Raw genomic sequence first — 19,276 nt, 5'->3', positions numbered from 1 at the left:
TTAGAAACAAAAACAAAACAAAAAGGAAAGAAAGATAGAGAAGAGATTAGTTTCAGCTAGTGACGGCTTAATGACAACATGAAAACTAATCACAACTAATAAAAACAAGCATGTTTAATTCTGACATACTGCTTGACACCATCTACAGAATGCAATAAAAATCATGACAGCCTTCTATCATGATTTGAACATATGAAGGAGAAGCCCACTCCCACAAAACTGGTTAACAAGGAAAAATAGAAATAAAATATATCTAATGGTTAGTAGCAGTCGATGAAAGGGGAAAAAAAACAATGAACAGTTTCTGGAACTTGGTAAAAGAATTTAGAACAGTCAGTGCACCATATCAGTATCTGACTGCTATTAAGCATTAGTATTCTCCCATGTGCAAGCATCAAAGCAAGTAGTAATGATGAATGTGATTATTAAAAACTGATTGTTAAAAGAAATGAATCTAAGGAATTTGATTTGTCATGAACAATTTGGTTTCACATAAACTATGGGCCAAACAAGTTTTTTTGTTCAATATATTTTATTGCTTTTCAATGATTCTATTTACAAACAACATTGAATTTCTTGGCTTCATGATACAAAGCAATACTAAATTGAAGTCTAGAAGTGTAGGCATCATCATAGGGACCAGGAAAAGGCCAAATGTTCTAGCCAGCTTTTCCTGCTGAAAATGCTATTTTACACAGATAGGACACTAAGAAAATGCACTTGTATGTAAACACTGTAAAAGTCCTGCCATTTTAAATTCTATACTTAAAATGCTCTAGTTACATCAAAAATAGAGGAAATCTAATTGATACTAATAAGGCATTTTAAAAACTACAAACAGCTCTTTTTTCAAAGCTAATACTCTGCAAATACAATAAAATCTGACATTTCATATACATTCCTGCTTTATATTTTTATATTTTAAAAGAAGCCACCTGTAAATACTATTTTCTTTTCCAAAACACACACAAAAATTACAGTAAAACATAAAAAAAGTTCTCAAGTGGAAAGTTATCATTCCCAATGTTCTTGAGCTGTTCCTTCTTTAATGACTCTCTCACATTCTCCTTCAACAACTTGGTCCACTTTACAGTAGTACAAATTTTAAGACTCATTCAACAGCTTTATCATCTCTAATAAATTGAGGTTTGAAAAAATATTTGTACTGTTGCCATTGACTAAAGCAGAGGAGATGGAAGTGAGAAAGGTATTCAGTGCAAAGTCAGATTTGTGCCATTTTGTAAAATGAAATTCAGTAGGTGCAATGTTCACAGATAGCACACTATTTAATGACAGACATCATGGGTTGGATTCATCTTCACATGTTACATTGTTTCTATGGCCTATCATTTAGGCTACAGTTCATGAACACTAAACATTATTGCTGTAACTTAAATGAGACCTCATGTTCCCTGATTTATTGATTTTTTTTGAAAAAAAAAATGCTGAGAAGTGGGGTTTAAGCTAAAAATGTTGTCAAAAAATAAAAACAAAAACAAAATTAAAAAATAAATATTTAGTGTGGCACCATCTTGCCACCTTAAAATGTATACTAGATATCCGGAATCTTAAAGCATTCTTGGTACTTACTACAATTTTGATTAAAATGGTATTACAAATTTTAGACATAAATTATGTGACAATTGGCTTTGAAAACATTCAGTTATGGCCTTAGCACTGCCATTTTTTGTGGTTTATAAAATCAATGCAAGCTATCTTAAGATACCAGTACACCTGTGATACATCCTCTGCCAAGTCCCTGGCCTTCTACAGTACACACAGGTTTGTCAACTGTGCAACACACACCATTTACAGTTTATTACAATTAGATCAGTCAGTCACTCTCGTTACATGAATCAAATTCAGTTTTGTATTATTTATATAGCGGGGCCTTAACCTTGGCGGAAATTAATTAAGTACTGCTGAATTCTTCCATTCTAAACTTAATTCTTAAAAGAATGCTGACAAATTGTGGGCTCTTGCTTTGAATGCAATGCTTACATGTAAGCTAGCATTAAGAATAACAGCTTGCTTAATGAGAGAATATAATAGTAGCATACATAATTTGGAAAAAAGTTTAATCATAGACCCAGTGAATGTACATTCTGCCTCTCATCTTCTTGCAGCTTTTCCTTATGAAGAGAAAGCAATTCGGTTTACTGACATTGTATTTTAACTACCATCAATATTGGACAGGTAATCAAAGTATTATAAATCTACAGCAAGTGTAAATAGAAAGTGCCCACTAATTTTAGCATAATGGAAATGTTCAAAAAGTGAAATTTCTTTTAACTTAGAAGTTGGTTGTATGGAAGTAGTTAAATAAAATCTAAACAAAATACCAATATATGCACACAACAATCCTATTGAGAGAAACAGGTGTAGCACTCAAATCTACTGCAACTTAAAATGAACACAAATACTATATTAGTTTTATGAAATCTTAAATTACCTACAGTGTTCACTAATTACACTTATTTTTGAATCATATAGCACCATTAGCAAATAAGCACTGAAGGAAAAACGTTACGGAGGTCAGCTTCACCTCCTTATATTATATACAATAGTAGTTATAATTGAGAAGGCACTTTGGGAGCCCTTGCTACTAAAAGGAATTCCAATTCCAAGACTATAGTTAATAAAACTAAAAACCTTGATGCTACATCCTCAAGTTACTTGAAGCCAAAATCTGACCAAAAAAACTTACAAAATATTTTCCAACAGCCACATCTAGTTAGAAGCAAAAGTAAGTGGCTGCCTGTATTAGTACCCAAATGCTCAAACTTTCCAGCTGCAAAAACAGAAACAGGGACAGTCTGTGGCTGAGTTCAGCAATACTTTCCGCTACCTTTTTTCCTTACCAGCAACTGAGTGTGAAATTATTTCTTCCCACCCTATTCACCGGACAAAGCTGTCCTGCTTCCAGCATCCTTTCACATCCCTATATGTTAATAACACTTTAATAGTGTACAAGCATGTAAAATCCACATAATTGCATTAAGCAGAATCATGTAATTTACCCCATTCCTCAAATATGTGAACCAAGTGAACTGGGCCTATGTGCATTCTTTTTCTTCCCCTGCATGTAAACCCTGTTCAAATATTATACTCACATTTGGGCAATCTAACAAAGATAGAACTGGAAAGGCACACTATCTGTATGTAATGAGAAAGTAGGGTAGGGGGAAAGATTGTTCAAAAGAAGCTTGTCATAACTAAGTAATGTATTGAGGGAAACTATATTAATTCTGTTTATTCAACTACTACTCTGGTTTGGAATGTCTGTAGTAACACTGAGTTGCTTTGGTATGAGCCCAAGAACAGGTTAAATGTATGAAAAGGCTCATGGGGTGTTATACAACCTTCTAAGTCTTGCAAGTAGATAAAAGAGCCATTACCTGAATGCTATCAAATGTATCAAACCTACAGAAAACTCTCATACCTCAAGCACTGCAATTCAACACTTCCATTCTAGTTTGTATTTCTGAACTGTACAACACACATTAAGCCCCACAACACCCCTGTGAGGTAGGGAAGGAGGATTTCTACGGAAACAGGCAGTACTGCTACTTATCAAATCCACAAACCAAGCTGATACTACATGTGGGATAAATGCTCCTGAGAATACACAGTCACACTACTGCCAGTAGCACACTCAATGTCAATAAACCGAGAGCTCACTTTTCACAGGAGGATTAAACCATTCACGGGTCCAAGAGTTCGAGGAACATGAATTACATTTCATGTAAAAGGAGAAAATGAAGATTTATTTTCCATCCGTTAGCTAAGCCAAACAGAGTCCAAAAGCAGTTGTCTTTGCTAACCAGAATGTCAAAATTGTAACAAGTTCAAGAAATAAATTTTAGCATCAAATGATATAACTAAAAATTTATATTTTTTAACAGAAGTGAAATATTCTTTATCAGCACAAACCCTAACCAACTTCTGATATATCAATTTTACTGTTGTTGTTTTTTTGTTTTGTTTTGCTAAATTTAGAGACGGGTTTTGTTCTCAGATATCTGCTCAAGTTACAGTACAGTGGCACAAACCATTTATCAGAAGAGAGGAAACTAAATCTTCAGCTTTCTCCTGTAATAATAAGAAAGCATTTACTTCTATCTCATTAAGCGCCCATCTATTCATTTTATTTTGCAACACCAATCTGATATCTCCAATTAATAATAGTCACATGGGAGGGTCAACTATTAATGCAATACTAAGACTTCAGTCCTGCTTGAATTTAAATCATACATAGTGCTTACAAAAGGAACAGGTTATAGCATTTTATATTGAATACGCTGAAGGTGTTTTTTTTTTTAAAGAAAAAATCATTTAGATGAAAAGAGTACAGTAGTTAACAATTTTAAACCTCTGGAACAAATATTACTAGCACTTCAATTTAATGTAAAACATCAATATAATGGTCAAAATAGTATTTGGTTAACCAGCTGTGGTGTTGCAAATTTCATGTACACTCAAAGCATTTCTTATAAGCAAGAACTGCAGAACTAAACTAACCTCTGTCTGCGGTCACAATCCTTTGGTAAGGATGGACACGCATATCGTGCCTTCGAACTTTAGTAGCCACCGCACCTAGTTAAATTGCAATTACCAAGACAGTTAGAAAACATTTGATAAAACATTAACAGCAGGCTTATCAAAATGGATTTAAAATGATCACTTTCTAAAAAAAAATTCATTTTAAGAAAGCAACAAGTTAAGGCACAGTAGTTTCAAATTTTAATCTTAATATATGAAGTATACCTGTGCAGATTAATATTGCATTTTTTTTTAAACATCCGGGCCTTAACCTGCATTATCCATTCATTTACAAACTCAAGATTACAGTTTCATGAAATCTACTAGACCCAAGCACATTTGAGCTTTACTAGTCACATATTCACTGAAGTGCCTTCCTTGCAGCAGGACTACCTTAAATAATGCCATTTTTAATACTGAAGATTCTTTGCTAATTTTAAAGCAACTTCCAGTTTTTACCATTTTAAAAAGTTTTAAAGCAATTCCTCAAGCCTACAGACTGTGGTTTAAAACTAAGTCAATAACTGTGAACTGCAATGAATTAGGTGATTAGTAAAGCAAATAGTACAGAATACATAGCAGTCAGTATACTACCATACACTCATAAATCACAGCTAGTTTGTCATAGTACAGGCTATACCAAATTAATAGCATTTTTATTTCTATGTGCAAAAAAGTGCAAGTAAGTCACTGACTGCTAGGCTATGTTTTTTCAAGGCTGCTGAAAACTAAGCATTTGTTAAAGTCAGCTCTGACGAGGGTTCAGTTAAGACCATTCTTGAATTCTTAGCCTTTCGTTGGGAAAGCCATACCTAAAGATAAAAGGAAGGGAATGAAACATTAGTCAACTAAGATTTGATACTATTGCCAATCTTCCTTTCCTCTATCACATATTTTTCCTAAATCAATCTTTTCAGAACTTTATATTATCTCAATATGTCACCATTTTACTGCAAATCGCATGTGGATCTATTATGTGCCACTCAAATCAATGAGGCTAACTTCATTTTTCAACACTGCCATTTTGCATTTTCACCTAGTAGCACTGTATACATTTGTCCCAGGCCAGGGGCAACTTTCTTTTTCCAATTGTCTCAATGTTGCTGTCAGTTCTTCACATAATCTCTCCAATCACAAACATGGCTCTAATTCTGTGCCCATCCCCAGCAAGAAAATTGGAGGTGTTATGGCACCTACAAAGCTTTGAGTTTGGTTGATTACTCTGAATTCACCACATAGGTAAAATTAGTACTTCCACACAATTCTAGTAGTTAAATTGAAATAGTCTATGGAGGGGAGGGGTTGAGGTCAGCTAAAAGTAATTCACCTATTTCCATACAATAATACTTTACAATGCTTTATCTTTTACTATAGACTGCAATTATTATGATTACCAATAGTCTGCTCCCCAAAACTAAGCTAATAATGGATTATGGATTAGGCTAGATTATTGCCTATGGAACTGCTACATTTACAATTTGTTATGCATGACTTCCAGTAATCCATACCACAGAGGTGTTAGGATTGGATGAAGTCATGTAAAGAGATTTGCTACCGGTGACAGAATGTGGGGCTAAACTACTAATATTGCTCCTGAAAAGACGGTCTGCATCTGAAATAAAAAAGACTTGCAAAGGAAGAGAAAAGAATATAGGAAAAGTTAGTGTACCCATGGCCCCAAAGCACCACATTGTAGATGTCATTAATTCAAAATCAGGGCTAAGATAAAAGGCAAAGCACTGTGAAGAGCTGAATTGGTTCTACAAAAGTAGTAGCAAACAATGAAAAGCAAAAACTTGAGTGCTTAATGTTCTCTTCCTATGACCAAGAAGATGTGAGCTTGTGCATACAGACACACAAGGTCTATTCTTCTGTAAACGAGCACTACTTTCAACATAGTAACTGTTTAGATATGAACCAGCCAAAGTTAAGCACTTATAAGTCTCATTGATTCCAACACAAGTGTTTAACAGAGATTTAAATAGAGATTCAAATCAAGCAGACTTAAAATGTGCATAACTTTGGCTGGATTATGTTCTTAGAATGTGAAAAACATTGTTGCTGACCCAAATTTAACAACCAAAGTCCCATAAATCAACAAGATCAGCAATGCCAAGGCCATACATATTTCACACAAAAATATAGGCAGAAAAATATATTCAAAATTATGGGAAGGACACAAACTGCCCTGCAATGCCTGCGTTGACCATTTCTTAATTAATTGCTGCTATAGTCTGGCCTTCATCCAGCAAATGAACAGACCAAAGTATCAGGAATGTGAGACATTTCAATCTCCTCTGTAAAAAAGGAGGCAGTAATGTTTTAAATTGCAACTTCTTTTAAGTTATGTTCTCACCTAACTTCAGTGATTTTAATTACTTTAAAATTGGTGGCACAGAAAAAAGAGATACATATTTTTCCGAGTCCCTAGAAAAGCAGGACAAGTTATTTTACTTGCACCTCTGGGGCAGCCCATTTAATATTAACTTGTGGTTTCCCACCCTCCTCTGCGCCCAGTCTCAAAAATGAGACTGTGCCTTTTTCAATAATTAAGAGATATGCAGCACAGGCTGTGTCAGAGAATTCTAAAATATCCTTCAACCCTCTCTTTCAGTATATATCTAAAAATTTTCACATTTCAGTGTGCCTTGTTACTTCCAACTCTAAAATTCTATAATTCTATCTTGTATGCCTCCATCCAGCAACTTCTGAAGCCAATTTGGTGCCAAACACATTGCTGTGCTTTCCTTTGGACCACATCAGCAAGGTAGAGTGCGGGGCTTGTCATTTGGGCAGACCAGGACCTCCATACACCCTGTCCAGGCTTGTGCCCCAGAAAGGTCACTTTGGTACTGCTAATGCAGCAAAAACAACGTGGGAGGCAGTAGTTACGAGTTACCAGCTTCTTCAGCCACAGCATGCTCTGTGATTCTCCAGAGGTTTGACTTCATCTCTGGAGGCGCACTCCATTGTCTCTTGGGACAGATGGATGCCAACTATCTTTTTCAACTAAATCTAGTTGTTTGTAAGAAAGAGTTGAACTATGTTTAAACTGATGATATTTTCAAAATCTGAAAAGGGGACATGGTGAAACGAAACAGATGCCAATGAAAAATTCACCAAGTTGCCCAATATGCTCTGATAACATCATCAGGGGCGAGTTCTATAGCAAAAAGGTACTTGTACAATATAGTATGTTTCCTCATACTATATTTATCTTAGTATAAGAAACTCGCCACCTGATAAATTAATATTCAAATAATTATCTAGGAAGAACTTACCTAATACACCACTGGGTTCAATAGGATACTCAAGAATTGATGTAGCAGGAGCCAGTGTGTAGGGATACTCATACGGTGTGTAAATTAAACCAGCTTCAGGTCCTGGGGGAACTATTGCAGCAGTTGGGTGAGGAGTTCCATTTGGCATGACAGCGGTCTGTATTTGTCTGATCAAAGGCATTAAGGTAGGGCCACCTGGCGTAGGGGTACGCAGGGCAGCTGGTGGGAGAACAGGCGCAGGCCCCGTAATAATCCTTGGAGCCTGGGCTGTTGCTGCAAGAGAAAAGGCAAGGGCTGCTACAGTAAGCAAAGAAATTTAGAAGAAAGTATGGAGACAGCAGTGCAAAACATGGAAAGATGAGAAAGTAGGAAAATAGGAAAGAAGAAAAATAAAAGGAAATCATTAGTACATGCATTGATCACACAGTGGCAAAGCACACCATTCAAAAGCAAACAGCTTTTCATTTCCCAGTGTGATTAAGTATGAACATGCAAAACAAAAGCCAATTTAAAATGGTAGAGGAGATTTCTAAAACAGGTTACACAGCACAAAAGCTCAATTTAGACCACATATTTTTTCATACCTATGCCTTCAAGACTGCATGAGACTGAGAGGCATGCAGGAAACAAAGAAAATACTGTTGTAATTGCATATGGAATATTTTAAAAAGTGAGATTACAGAGTCCACAGAACTTCAGTTAAGCTTAGATATCATACAATGTAACATGTTTAAATTGCAACTCATCATAAAAACATTCTATTTAGTATACAAACATCAGCATTTATTTATAACATTTATCTACTTTCAGCATCAACACTTTTGCCTTTCTGGTATAGTTAGCTACAAAAAAATCTCTCTTACTCTATTTTTCTTAAATGCCAGTATGAACGCTAGAAAAATACACTCAGGTAGTATTTAAAAAAACAAGTAAGTTAAGATGTGTAAATGTGCTGTTAATACATAATGCTGTCACTGGTTTTAAAATCAATTAGTGTTTAAGCGTAGCTTTACTGATTCATCAAACATAATGTCCAGTGATTAAGTATTGTTAATCAGATTTAGACTACAATTCACTTTTTGGAGAGCCTTTTGGACCTGGTAACAACATGCTTCTGAGAGGCTGCAGTTTAAAAGCACTCTCAAATTGGTGCAGAATGCTGCTGCTAAAATCTTAACAGGGCAAAGTGCTCTATGATCATGTGACTTCATTATTGTATCAGCTGCACTGGCTTGTTTTCAAATGCAATTGTTTTCAAATGCAATTCAAGGAGCTGGTTTTTACCAATAAAGTTCAAAGTAACTTGAAATCAAGCTATTCTTGTGTGAATCTGTCCATCTGTTAAGATCAACTGTTGCTTTTGTCTTGTATGTGTAGGTAACCAAGACATAAGAGAGCTTTTTCTGTGGTGGTGCCTCCTTGTCCCAAGAGGTTACGTTACCTTCCTCTTTCTTGTCCACCAGCACATAAACACTTGCTTTTTAAAATCTACTTTTGATTCTGTTGCTGCTCAATGTATTGTCAATGAGACTCTTAAGTGTTTTTGCTGTTTTTAGTTTTGTTAATTTATGTTTTAGTGATTGTATTTAATGCTTTTGTGTTTGCTCTTCATTTGTAAGCAGCTTTAAGTGACTCCTTTGTGGAAGGGGAAATGGGTATAAATCTTTTAAATAAATAAAAGTTAGGAAAGGACCAATGAAAAATACCCAACTATTTGCTCATGTCATGGAAGAGTGACCTGAAATTCAGTCTGCTAAGAGCACAGGAGAGCATACTTAGGACAGAAGTGGCAGGTTACTGTTCCTGGTTCGACTTTTCTAATAAAACACAGTTATGTGATGGTAAAAAAATCAGTTATGTGGGGGAAGCTCTTTGCTTTTCTCTCAGACCTTGAACCTTTAGTGTTAGTACACAATTCCCAAAACATCCCATTTTTAGTATGGAAAACCTAAGTTTGGTTAGAAAAGACAGGAACAGCCTTGACTCAGCAGAATATTTAGACTGAAATCCTGTGTCTGCTTACTTGGGAGTAAGTCATTGATACATCAAAATAGTTATCTTGGATTTAGGTTTTAAATTTCCCTTTCTAACTCTTTAGAACACAGCAGCTACAGATTGGGTGGGTAGTAACTGAACTTATTAGCACCTTCTTGGCTTTAGTTGCTCACATCCTAGGTCACAATACAAAAAACAGTAGTACCACAAAACAAAACTCTAAAATTGTCAGGTTCCATGGTCAGTTTCCCAGTACCACATATGCAATATACCTTATAAATATCACCTCAGAGATTCAGAGAAAGATGTACAAATATTTTTTTTTCTTGTATCAACGTTTTAAAAGTTTCTTATGCTTAATCTTTTGTATGGAGGAACAATTAAAACAAGCTGCAGATGCCAGTGCAAATCAGAATGTGAGAAACTAAAGTGCAGCAGATTCATCTGGAAGGACCATGAAGAACCCTCACTCAGTGGACAAATCCTCTGTGAGAAAGAGTGATCCACAATAACCTAGCCAAAGTCATCATGTATGTTGACTTGGCTCACTAAGTGAGGGCCAGTATAATTTGACCAGACTGACAGCATAATTGACCAGACTGAGAGAACTACCGTATTTTTCTGTGTATAAGACTAGGCTGTTGTTTTTTTTAATTAAAAAGTTATACTAAAGAGAACTACCGTATTTTTCTGTGTATAAGACTAGGCTGTTGTTTTTTAAAATTAAAAAGTTATGCTAAAAATTTGGGCCCGTCTTATACACGGGGCAATCTTCCCCCATTTTCTCAATTTTGTCCCCAAAAAGAGTCTTATACATGGGGGTGTGTTATACATGGAAAAATACGGTACTTTCTTTCTGACAAGGCTTTTGTATGTATCAGCTGCTAGACTTGGAACATATTCAGCATGACTTTGGGCATGGTGAGAAAAGCTTCACCAATTTCTGCATGTCAGATAATTGTTAAAGGTGAAAGAATCCTACCAAACTAAGGTGATTCCTGCCTCAGAGATTGTCATAGCATATGAGGAACTTGTGGACCTCAAGATCTTGTATTCCAGTTCCCATCAGAGCCAGCCAGCATAGCTAATGGTCAGGGATTATGTAATCCAATAACATATGGAGGACAACAGGTTCCCCATATCTGCTCTAGAGGATGTTTCCTTTTCATGCAGCAAAGTCCCAATAATAATTTCTTGTTTTACTTGAAGATGAGAGAGATCAGAAACTTGAACTTGAATGAAAGAAACCAAGCTTTAGGGTCCAGTAGGCAGAAGTATAAGCCATTGTTGAACAATGAAGCTTTGTATTATTAGATGTTTATGTGTTTGTTTTACAATGTTTTTGCCAACAGGGGTATTTAAAAAATCCATTGAGACATGAGCTAGGCAGCCATGCCACTCTGCACACAGATTCTGCTGTCGTTGTCTCCCCAAGTATCTGAATGAGGGAACACATCCTGTGGCATTGAATAGGATTGACACATGCAACCAATACACATAAGGGATGAAGGTGGCGCTGTGGTCTAAACCACTGAGCCTAGGGCTTGCCGATCAGAAGGTCGGCGGTTCGAATACCCGCGATGGGGTAAGCTCCCGTTGCTCGGTCCCTGCTCCTGCCCACCTAGCAGTTTGAAAGCACGTCAAAGTGCAAGTAGATAAATAGGTACTGCTCCGGTGGGAAGGTAAACGGCATTTCCGTGTGCTGCTCTGGTTCGCCAGAAGCAGCTTAGTTATGCTGGCCACATGACCCAGAAGCTGTATGCCGGCTCCCTCGGCCAGTAAAGCCAGATGAGCGTTGCAACCCCAGAGTCGGTCACGACTGGACCTAACGGTCAGGGGTACCTTTACCTTTACCAATACAAGTATGAATGAAGCCTGGCCAGATCATAAGGAGTGTATGCTACTTATGACCCAGCTGGGCCTATGAAAAGTGAGAGCTTGAAACATGCTCACCTGACTTCTGGTCATTCACAGCAAGAAGTTACCTAATAATGAAAGGAAAGCCCTAAAGAGAATTCTTAAGTTGTAATTCTGAGAGAATTATCATGGTGTTATTTAGAGAACCAAATAACCAGGCCTTGCTAGGCTAGACTAAATTGGTTCAAAGTTAGGTGCCATGGTCAACCAAAGCCCGTAAAAGATATATGACTAGATGGGAGTTTACAAGAGCTATCCTGCTGTTGTTGTTTTAATTCCATTCACTTCTGTTAGGAGGACCTACCTCAGATGCAGGACTGATCTTGATATAGTTAGTTTATATACTAGACAAGGGCTAGGAAACCTGTTGCCCTCCAGATATTGCAAGACTACAGTTCCCATGACCATTGCCCATGCTGGCTAGAGATGTTGGGAGCTTGAGTCTAGCAACATTTGGAGGCTTATGTGTTCCCCTTCCCTGTGCTAGGCATAGTGGTATGAAACAGTAAATAGGATAAGAACAGATTAGCTACAGTGCTGTTGGGGTGTCTCTAGATCTGTATCTATATCTATATTCATATCTAAATTACCCTATGCTAGAACCAACCAGACAACAAGCACCTTGCAAGGTTTGCCTTTACTAAATAAACATTAACACCTGCATCAATTTTATACAATACCTCTCGTTTAAGGGTGCCTGGTCTGAATTTTATCCTTGTGGCCAGTTGCCAGAATGGAACCATGAAAAGTGGGGGGGGGGGCTGTAAAATACAGCTGAATCATTCTTGCTGTTAGTCATATATGTATGCTGTTACAGCACATACTTGCTTTTCTAAATGCCACACGGTAGTGGTGGCTGCATTTGTAGTACAGTTGGGCATGTGCATGCTGTGAAGCAAATGCAAACACACAAACACACAAACACTGTGCTCACTCATAGTGAAGGAATAGGCCCTAAGGTGACTGGCACAACTATGAAAACATGCAGCAGACTAATGAATTATGACACTCGTTCATCTACCCTAGTATTGTTTACTTTAACAGCCTAGGCAGGTCGGACTCGAAGATCAGCCTGGTAAATTAGCCAAAAAGTTGGTAGTCTACAAAATGTTTGCTAGCCTGCTTTTTACTCATAAGAAGGGCTAGCAGAGAAAGGCCTATTTTGCGAGTCTACTTAGTTTCTATAGAAGAGAATGGAAGAGAAGCCTCTCCTCTGTGGAGAAGGGAAAACTTGCTCTCTACTCTTAAACTAGGTGGCCCAGGTTCAAACTATCTAGACCCATGCCAGGCTTGTTTTAGCACTGAAAAAGCCAAGTACACTCTGACTAATGACCTCTATTTGAAGAGAGACAGAGCAGTGTAACTCTGCTGGTCTCCTTGAACTCTCCATTGTTTTTTATGCCATGATCCATGGTGTGCTTCTGGAATGATGCAGGGAGGTGAAAGTTACAAGGCACTGTATTACAATGGCTCTGCTCCAACCAAAAAGTAGCACTAGGACACGGTTGCTCAGCCAATGGCTTTTGAACTGTGGGACCTGCAAGGTACCACTCTGTCTCCAACATTATCCAGCAGCTATATGAAATCATCCAGAACTGTCATGTGGGGATTTTGATCATTATGTCCTCAGCATGCTGATACCATGCAGATCTCTCTCTTCCACCTGAATCAGCAGACACTGTGCAGGTGTTGGATTAGTGCTTGAAGCAGTGACGGGCTAATAAACTGAGGTTGAATTCTAACCAAACAGAAGTACTGTGGCTGGGTAGTACCCGTGTCCAGGAATTATTAGACAGACAACCTTTTTTGTGGGGGGAGGATGCCTGCACTCCACATGAAGGAACATGTTTACACTCTGGGAGTATTGCTGGATTCCAACCTGTCAATGGAGTCCAAAGTGGCTTCTGTGGCTAGACGTGATTGTGCCCAGCTTAGGCTGGTTTGCCTGCTATAGATGTTCCTGGACTGGGAAGGTCTGGCCTCAGTTGTCTATTCTCTAGTGACATCCTGCCTGGACTACTGTAATGTGCTCACTGTGTGGTTATTGAGTGGGGCAACCCAACAGGACCATGTATTACTGGTCCTAAAAGCACCACACGGGCTGCAAGTATGCTTCTTTGCCCAATTCAAAGTGTTGTTACTAGCATACAAAGCCCTCAAAACCCTGGGACCTAAGTTCCTTAACCCCTGGGAGCTTACCCCTCAGTATCAACTTTATTGTACTGCTGCCCTGGATTTTGGGAGGAAGAGCGGGCTAGAAATAAAAAAAAAGAAAAGAAATGTGGCAGTGTAGCACATTTAGGGCCACTGCTATCCTAAAGAAGGCAGACAGATCGAAGGAAATTAGATTCTGAAAAAAACCTGGGTAAACAAGGAAGAGCTCCCTTAACCAAGGAAATGCATTCTGCATATGCTCAGAGGCACATAACACTATGTGCCAAATATTTGGTAGAGAAAAAAGCTGCTAACCCTACCTTTAGTTAAGAGTATCTCCCTACACGCCACAGTACAGACCCTCAAATTATATGAACATATGAATGAAGCTACCTTATTTAGTCAGAACACTGATCTATCTAGCTTAGTATTGTCTATACTGACTTAAAGCAACTCTCCCGGTTTCAGACAGGAGTCTTTTCCAGCCGTACCCAGAGGTGCCTGGGAATAAATCAGACTTTACTGAAAACATCAACATAATATTGCTTGCACATTTCCACTATATCTAGAACTACAGCAGCTAGAACCTCCCATCACCACCACTACTACATCCACTTAAAGAAAGCAAATAATCCAGGGACTGCTAATGTTCCAAGCAAGCTTCAAGATACACGCCTAAAATGTAAGAAAAATTCAGCTACTGGGAAATCTACCTGTAAGACACTCCACAAAAATCACTGAAAATCAGCTGAGCTTTAATTGGATTGCAAGGTCCCATATGCATCAATTAGACTTGTAGGTTTTAACCAATACATATTTACTTAGAAATTACTCCCAAGTATAGACAGGATTTCAGTGTTAAGTTCTTTTAACCAATTTAAGCACAGTTTAAACATATACAGATGATATCAAGAGACACTAGAACAGCAGGAAGATAATTTTTTGTTAACATTTCACCTCTTTTCAATGAAAGCGGTTTTCCTAAATGCATGCATCTGGAGCCTCCAACACACTGATCAAAGCCTAAGAATAATTTTAGGTCCCCTTAACACACCAGAAATCCATTTTTCTCTGGACAAGCTCTGTGTTAAAGCTAACAGAATGAGCTAACTTAGTTGCATTATGTAAGTCTCTGTTGGGTTTGTTATGCGAGACTGTGGTTCATTAAGTGAAAGAAGGCAGTGACAGGAAAAATTATTGCCCATATCAATTAGTGATTAGGCTGACTACTCTTACCCTCAAAGTGCAATGATTTGCCCGTTAATTATGTTTCAAACATGACTGAAATCTAACCCAATTAGTGCAAGACATTTAGTTTTAAGATAACCTTGAATATGCAGTTTCTGAAAACATGCTGAATGAAACTAAGAACCATTGCAAAAAATATATGACTGAACTCATAGCTGAAGAGTTGAAAAAAGGGAAAACATGCCAATAATTACACAGAAAGCACTAACTATATATTAAATATCTTCAAAACATTTATTTTATTTTTAAACTGGTCCTTCTTGGAACTAAGAGAGGGTAGCTTATTCAGTGGGTTTTTCCTACAGCACTGGCATATATACCCTTCCTTGCAGGTGCCAATTCTTTTGCCAGCAACCATACAATCCGCCTCTGCTCACATGGCTAGATCTAAGTTAACCCCAGTCATGCAGAAGCCCTTCTAAGAAAAGTGGGTCTTACACAGCTAGATCAATATTTAAAGATACTCTTAAGGAGAGTTAAGATGTGAAAGAAATGTGCCTAATCCCAATCCTCTCAGCAGCATGCTTTGCTCACTTTGTATGATGCCATGACATTATAAGTACAGCAGTATCATATTACTACACAAACTGAGAGTGTGCACATTCTGGAAAAGCAAGATAGGGCATGTGAAGCACATTCATGAGATGTTTTCTGTGTAGGAGTCAAGATTATGGAAATGGCAAGATCTATAAGGGGTCAGTGGGCTACATATGTAACACAGGCAATATTTTGTCTTCCAATCTAGTGCGAACAAACACAACTTAAAAGCATCCTCCCATATAAAACCCCCACATTTCTGTTGTACTTACGTGATTTGATATTGGCGTCTCTGTAGGTGCCATTGAGAATTGCAAGTTCCATCAACTGCATCTTTTTAAGGCTATCTTCTCCTTCTGCCTGAACAAATAAAGTAGACTATTAGTAGAGTATTTTACAGTATCAATGCACTTGCAAAAGCTTATCACATTTCAATATATGAAGTGGAAACATGTTTGCAAAATAGAGAAACTCCCTCAGATGCTACTCTACCTACATGAGGTCCCTATTTTTTCAGTCCTAAATCTAAAACACTACTCTTCTTGGACCTCCTCCTACATTCTAAGAACACTGGAAGGAAGCCAATATTCATAACTTCTAAACAGCACTGAGCTTTTTAGAAGGACAGCATAGCAGAATTGGAGGCTGCTCTCTTTCACACAACATTTTGGATACCATAGACTTTATCAAACAGAACTGCATGAAAGGCACACATGCAGAGCTATAGGCAGTCTGCAACGGAAAACTTTATTTGCATGAAACATGGTTGTATAGTGGAAGCTGCACATGAGGTTATCTTGGGCTTCCATCAAGTCTTATAAAGTAAGTATCTCTTTAAATCCCAAAAGAAAAATAACAATTGGCAGTTGCAAGCAGTTACAGAGTTATTGACGGTAGATTGGGGAAACCATTTAGATATTGTTTCTGCCAGGGACATCTGCAGACGACATATTTCCAAAGTTACTATCCATGCACACAAATGCTGTTTTCCATCTGGATTCAAAGTCCATAGTTCAGTTGCTAAAACTTTAACAGACACAATTTCTACAATTACAGCAGTCTTGTGCTGACAGATCACAAAGCTACAAATAGCAAGGTGTTTAATTCTGTATTTGGATTTATTTTGCAGCTTTAATGGATAGTAAGTATAAACTTATGAAAGATAATCTTATGTACAGGAAATGCAGCAAATACTGCAACACCCCCACCTCCCACTTCTATCTTGTCAGAAGGTGGGGTTGCCTATATCACCTGATAATTTTGCTTCTACCCAGTGGCGTAGCGTGGTGGGTGCAGGGGGGGCCGGCCGCACCGGGCGCAACATCTGGGGGTTAGGGTTAGGGGGCGCAAATCCACGGGTTAGGGGGCACAAATTACTTGCCTTGCCCTGGGTGCTGACAACCCATGCTACACCACTGCTTCTACCATGGCTGTGGATATTGTATCATTTTGAAATGATACTTACCCATATATTTGGTTTACAAAACTCTCTCTATAAAGATGGCTGCATGGCCCACAATGTAGTTTTTGTTTATTATGCCATCATTTAAAATTAGGTGGTGTTTTTAATTAAATGTTTCATTAATGTTCAAGGACAATAATAATTGTTCCACAGTCTTTTCTTTTCAAATGCTGAAAATTGTATAATTCTTTTTTGTGATCCAGAAACACAAGTTAAAACAATTTATGGTGTAAAAGCACACCACAATTTTTTAATTGTTTTCTTTGGCCAATACCTCTCCTCTCAATTTACTAAAAAGCATGTTTCCCAATGTCAGAAATTTCTGTAAGCATTCTCCTTCAAAGAGGGTGAAACTGAGGGTGCAAAAGGGAGATGAAGAATCTTCAACGGAAACCAGACTACATGTAAGTCTGTATCAATGAATAAAGTACCGTAATTTATACTGCTAAGGTGCTGCTGTAAGTAGACTTCTGGAAAGTCTGACAAAGCATGGTTTTTATTAGTTTAATATAGTTGGCAAACCTTTTATTGTCTAACTAGCTTTTCTTCTCTAACACACTAAACACTCACATAATTGAAAAGTTTAGTGTTCTTGTTAATAATTGGAGGGGGCGGGCAAAGAAATTGTTGAATTCTAGTCTCTAGTAACATTGAAGACCATATTATATGCTGTTAAGATTTTGCACTGGATTTTCTGATACTTTTTACTATGCTATAAATGTTAGATAAAAGCTAGGTTTTACTGAAACTACAGTGAATCTTTACACACACACACACACACACACACACACACACACACATGGATCTACTATAATATACACACACACACACACACACACACACACTAAGATCTACTATATATTTATATATATTTCATACAGTAAAACCTAGTTGAAATCATTTTTGAACTTCACATGCAAGTATGGGAGAATTCCATGTAAGAGATTTTTTTCCACCAGACAACAAGAGCAAGAATCTTGAGCACATAAAAGTGATTAATCACAAGCTAATCACCCACAGTTGCCCAGCACAAATAACAACAATCAAACAGCTTCCATATAACATTCATAGAATTGTAGAGTTGGAAAGGGCCAAGAGGTCATCTAGTTCAACCACCTGCAATGCAAGAATCTTTTTTGCCTGAAGTAGGGCTCAAACCCACGAACCCGCTCTACTGAATGTGCTATCTCTAAAGCGACTTTTCCACATATGCACTGGAGCTTCAAGAGTACACTGTCATTCCCTCTGTCTACAATGCCCAGACTATGAGTGCTGTTGTTTATGTAGTCAAAAAGGCACCACTCGTGTGCAAGAGGGAGGTACCACCAAGCTTTGGTGGACACTAACCATCTGCAGAAATACAAAAAATAGTTAGGAAAGCGGGGTGATTCCAAAAACAGCCCACGAGCTCTAGGGCTGGGTGATACCTGGTTTCAACAATGCACTATTATCACCAGCTAAATATCACAATATACTGATATATCACAATGTCTGAATTTAGGATGGAGCTTTGTCGAGCCACTGGTTGTCTTTGAGGTTTTTCCCACATTGTGATTTTTGCATAGCATGCACACACCATGAATTGCAATATATTGCCAGGTCAAAAACTATGAAATGTGTATCATGATATAGACTCGAAAGTGAATTTGGGCAATATATCACCCAGTTCTAAAGAGGTCATAGTGTTCTCAGTTGTCACAGTATGCTGACTGCTAGAGGGGCTAGAAGTCGAAACAGCAGCACTCCACACTACAACATTTTGTTGCGAATCCAGTATTATGTTCTAACTTTGAGACAAAAATGTTACACATCATTAAGATCAAAATACAGTGGTACCTCCAGTTGCAGACGGGATCCGTTCCACAGCTCCGGTTGGATCCCGAGGTTTTTGCAACCGGAGGTGCCTGTTCTGTGCATGCACGCAGTAGAGCGCTTCTGCGCATGCGGAGAAACCTGAAAATATACTTCACGTTTTGCCACGTGCGTATCCCGAAGGATACGTAACCAGGTGTGTGTGTAAGTAGAGGTACCACTGTACTGGCATTTAACTTGCGAGGACCCACAAAAACACTGTGAGAAAACTGTGAAAATGGAACATTGGTATAAGACAAAAAATTATCATGTGGTTTTATAGTTACCA

General features: G+C 37.8%; 1 protein-coding gene across 25 annotated transcripts in view; it reads right to left on the bottom strand.

The window, feature by feature from the left end:
- QKI (QKI, KH domain containing RNA binding) overlaps positions 1 to 19,276 on the bottom strand; it is a 109,461-nt gene that overhangs the window by 6,658 nt on the left and 83,527 nt on the right. For 2 of the 25 annotated variants that reach the window (XM_083605901.1, XM_083605909.1), the window contains exons 5-8: positions 15,947 to 16,034; positions 7,824 to 8,120; positions 4,522 to 4,596; positions 514 to 3,156 (exon numbers count right to left, since the gene is read on the bottom strand). In XM_083605901.1, the coding sequence (XP_083462027.1) occupies positions 3,125 to 3,156; positions 4,522 to 4,596; positions 7,824 to 8,120; positions 15,947 to 16,034 (492 nt within the window). In that variant the 3' untranslated portion in view covers positions 514 to 3,124. Of the gene's footprint in view, positions 1 to 513; positions 5,355 to 7,823; positions 8,121 to 8,407; positions 8,432 to 15,946; positions 16,035 to 19,276 lie in introns of those variants that run through there. The other 23 variants (XM_083605902.1, XM_083605911.1, XM_083605917.1 and 20 more) reach the window with 20 other exon arrangements.

This window comes from Podarcis filfolensis (assembly GCF_964270895.1).
Source record: "Podarcis filfolensis genome assembly, chromosome: 3".
NCBI classification, from domain to species: domain Eukaryota; kingdom Metazoa; phylum Chordata; class Lepidosauria; order Squamata; family Lacertidae; genus Podarcis; species Podarcis filfolensis.
The sequence above is the reverse complement of the archived record's forward strand: the minus strand, read 5'-3'. Positions and strand labels throughout refer to the sequence as shown.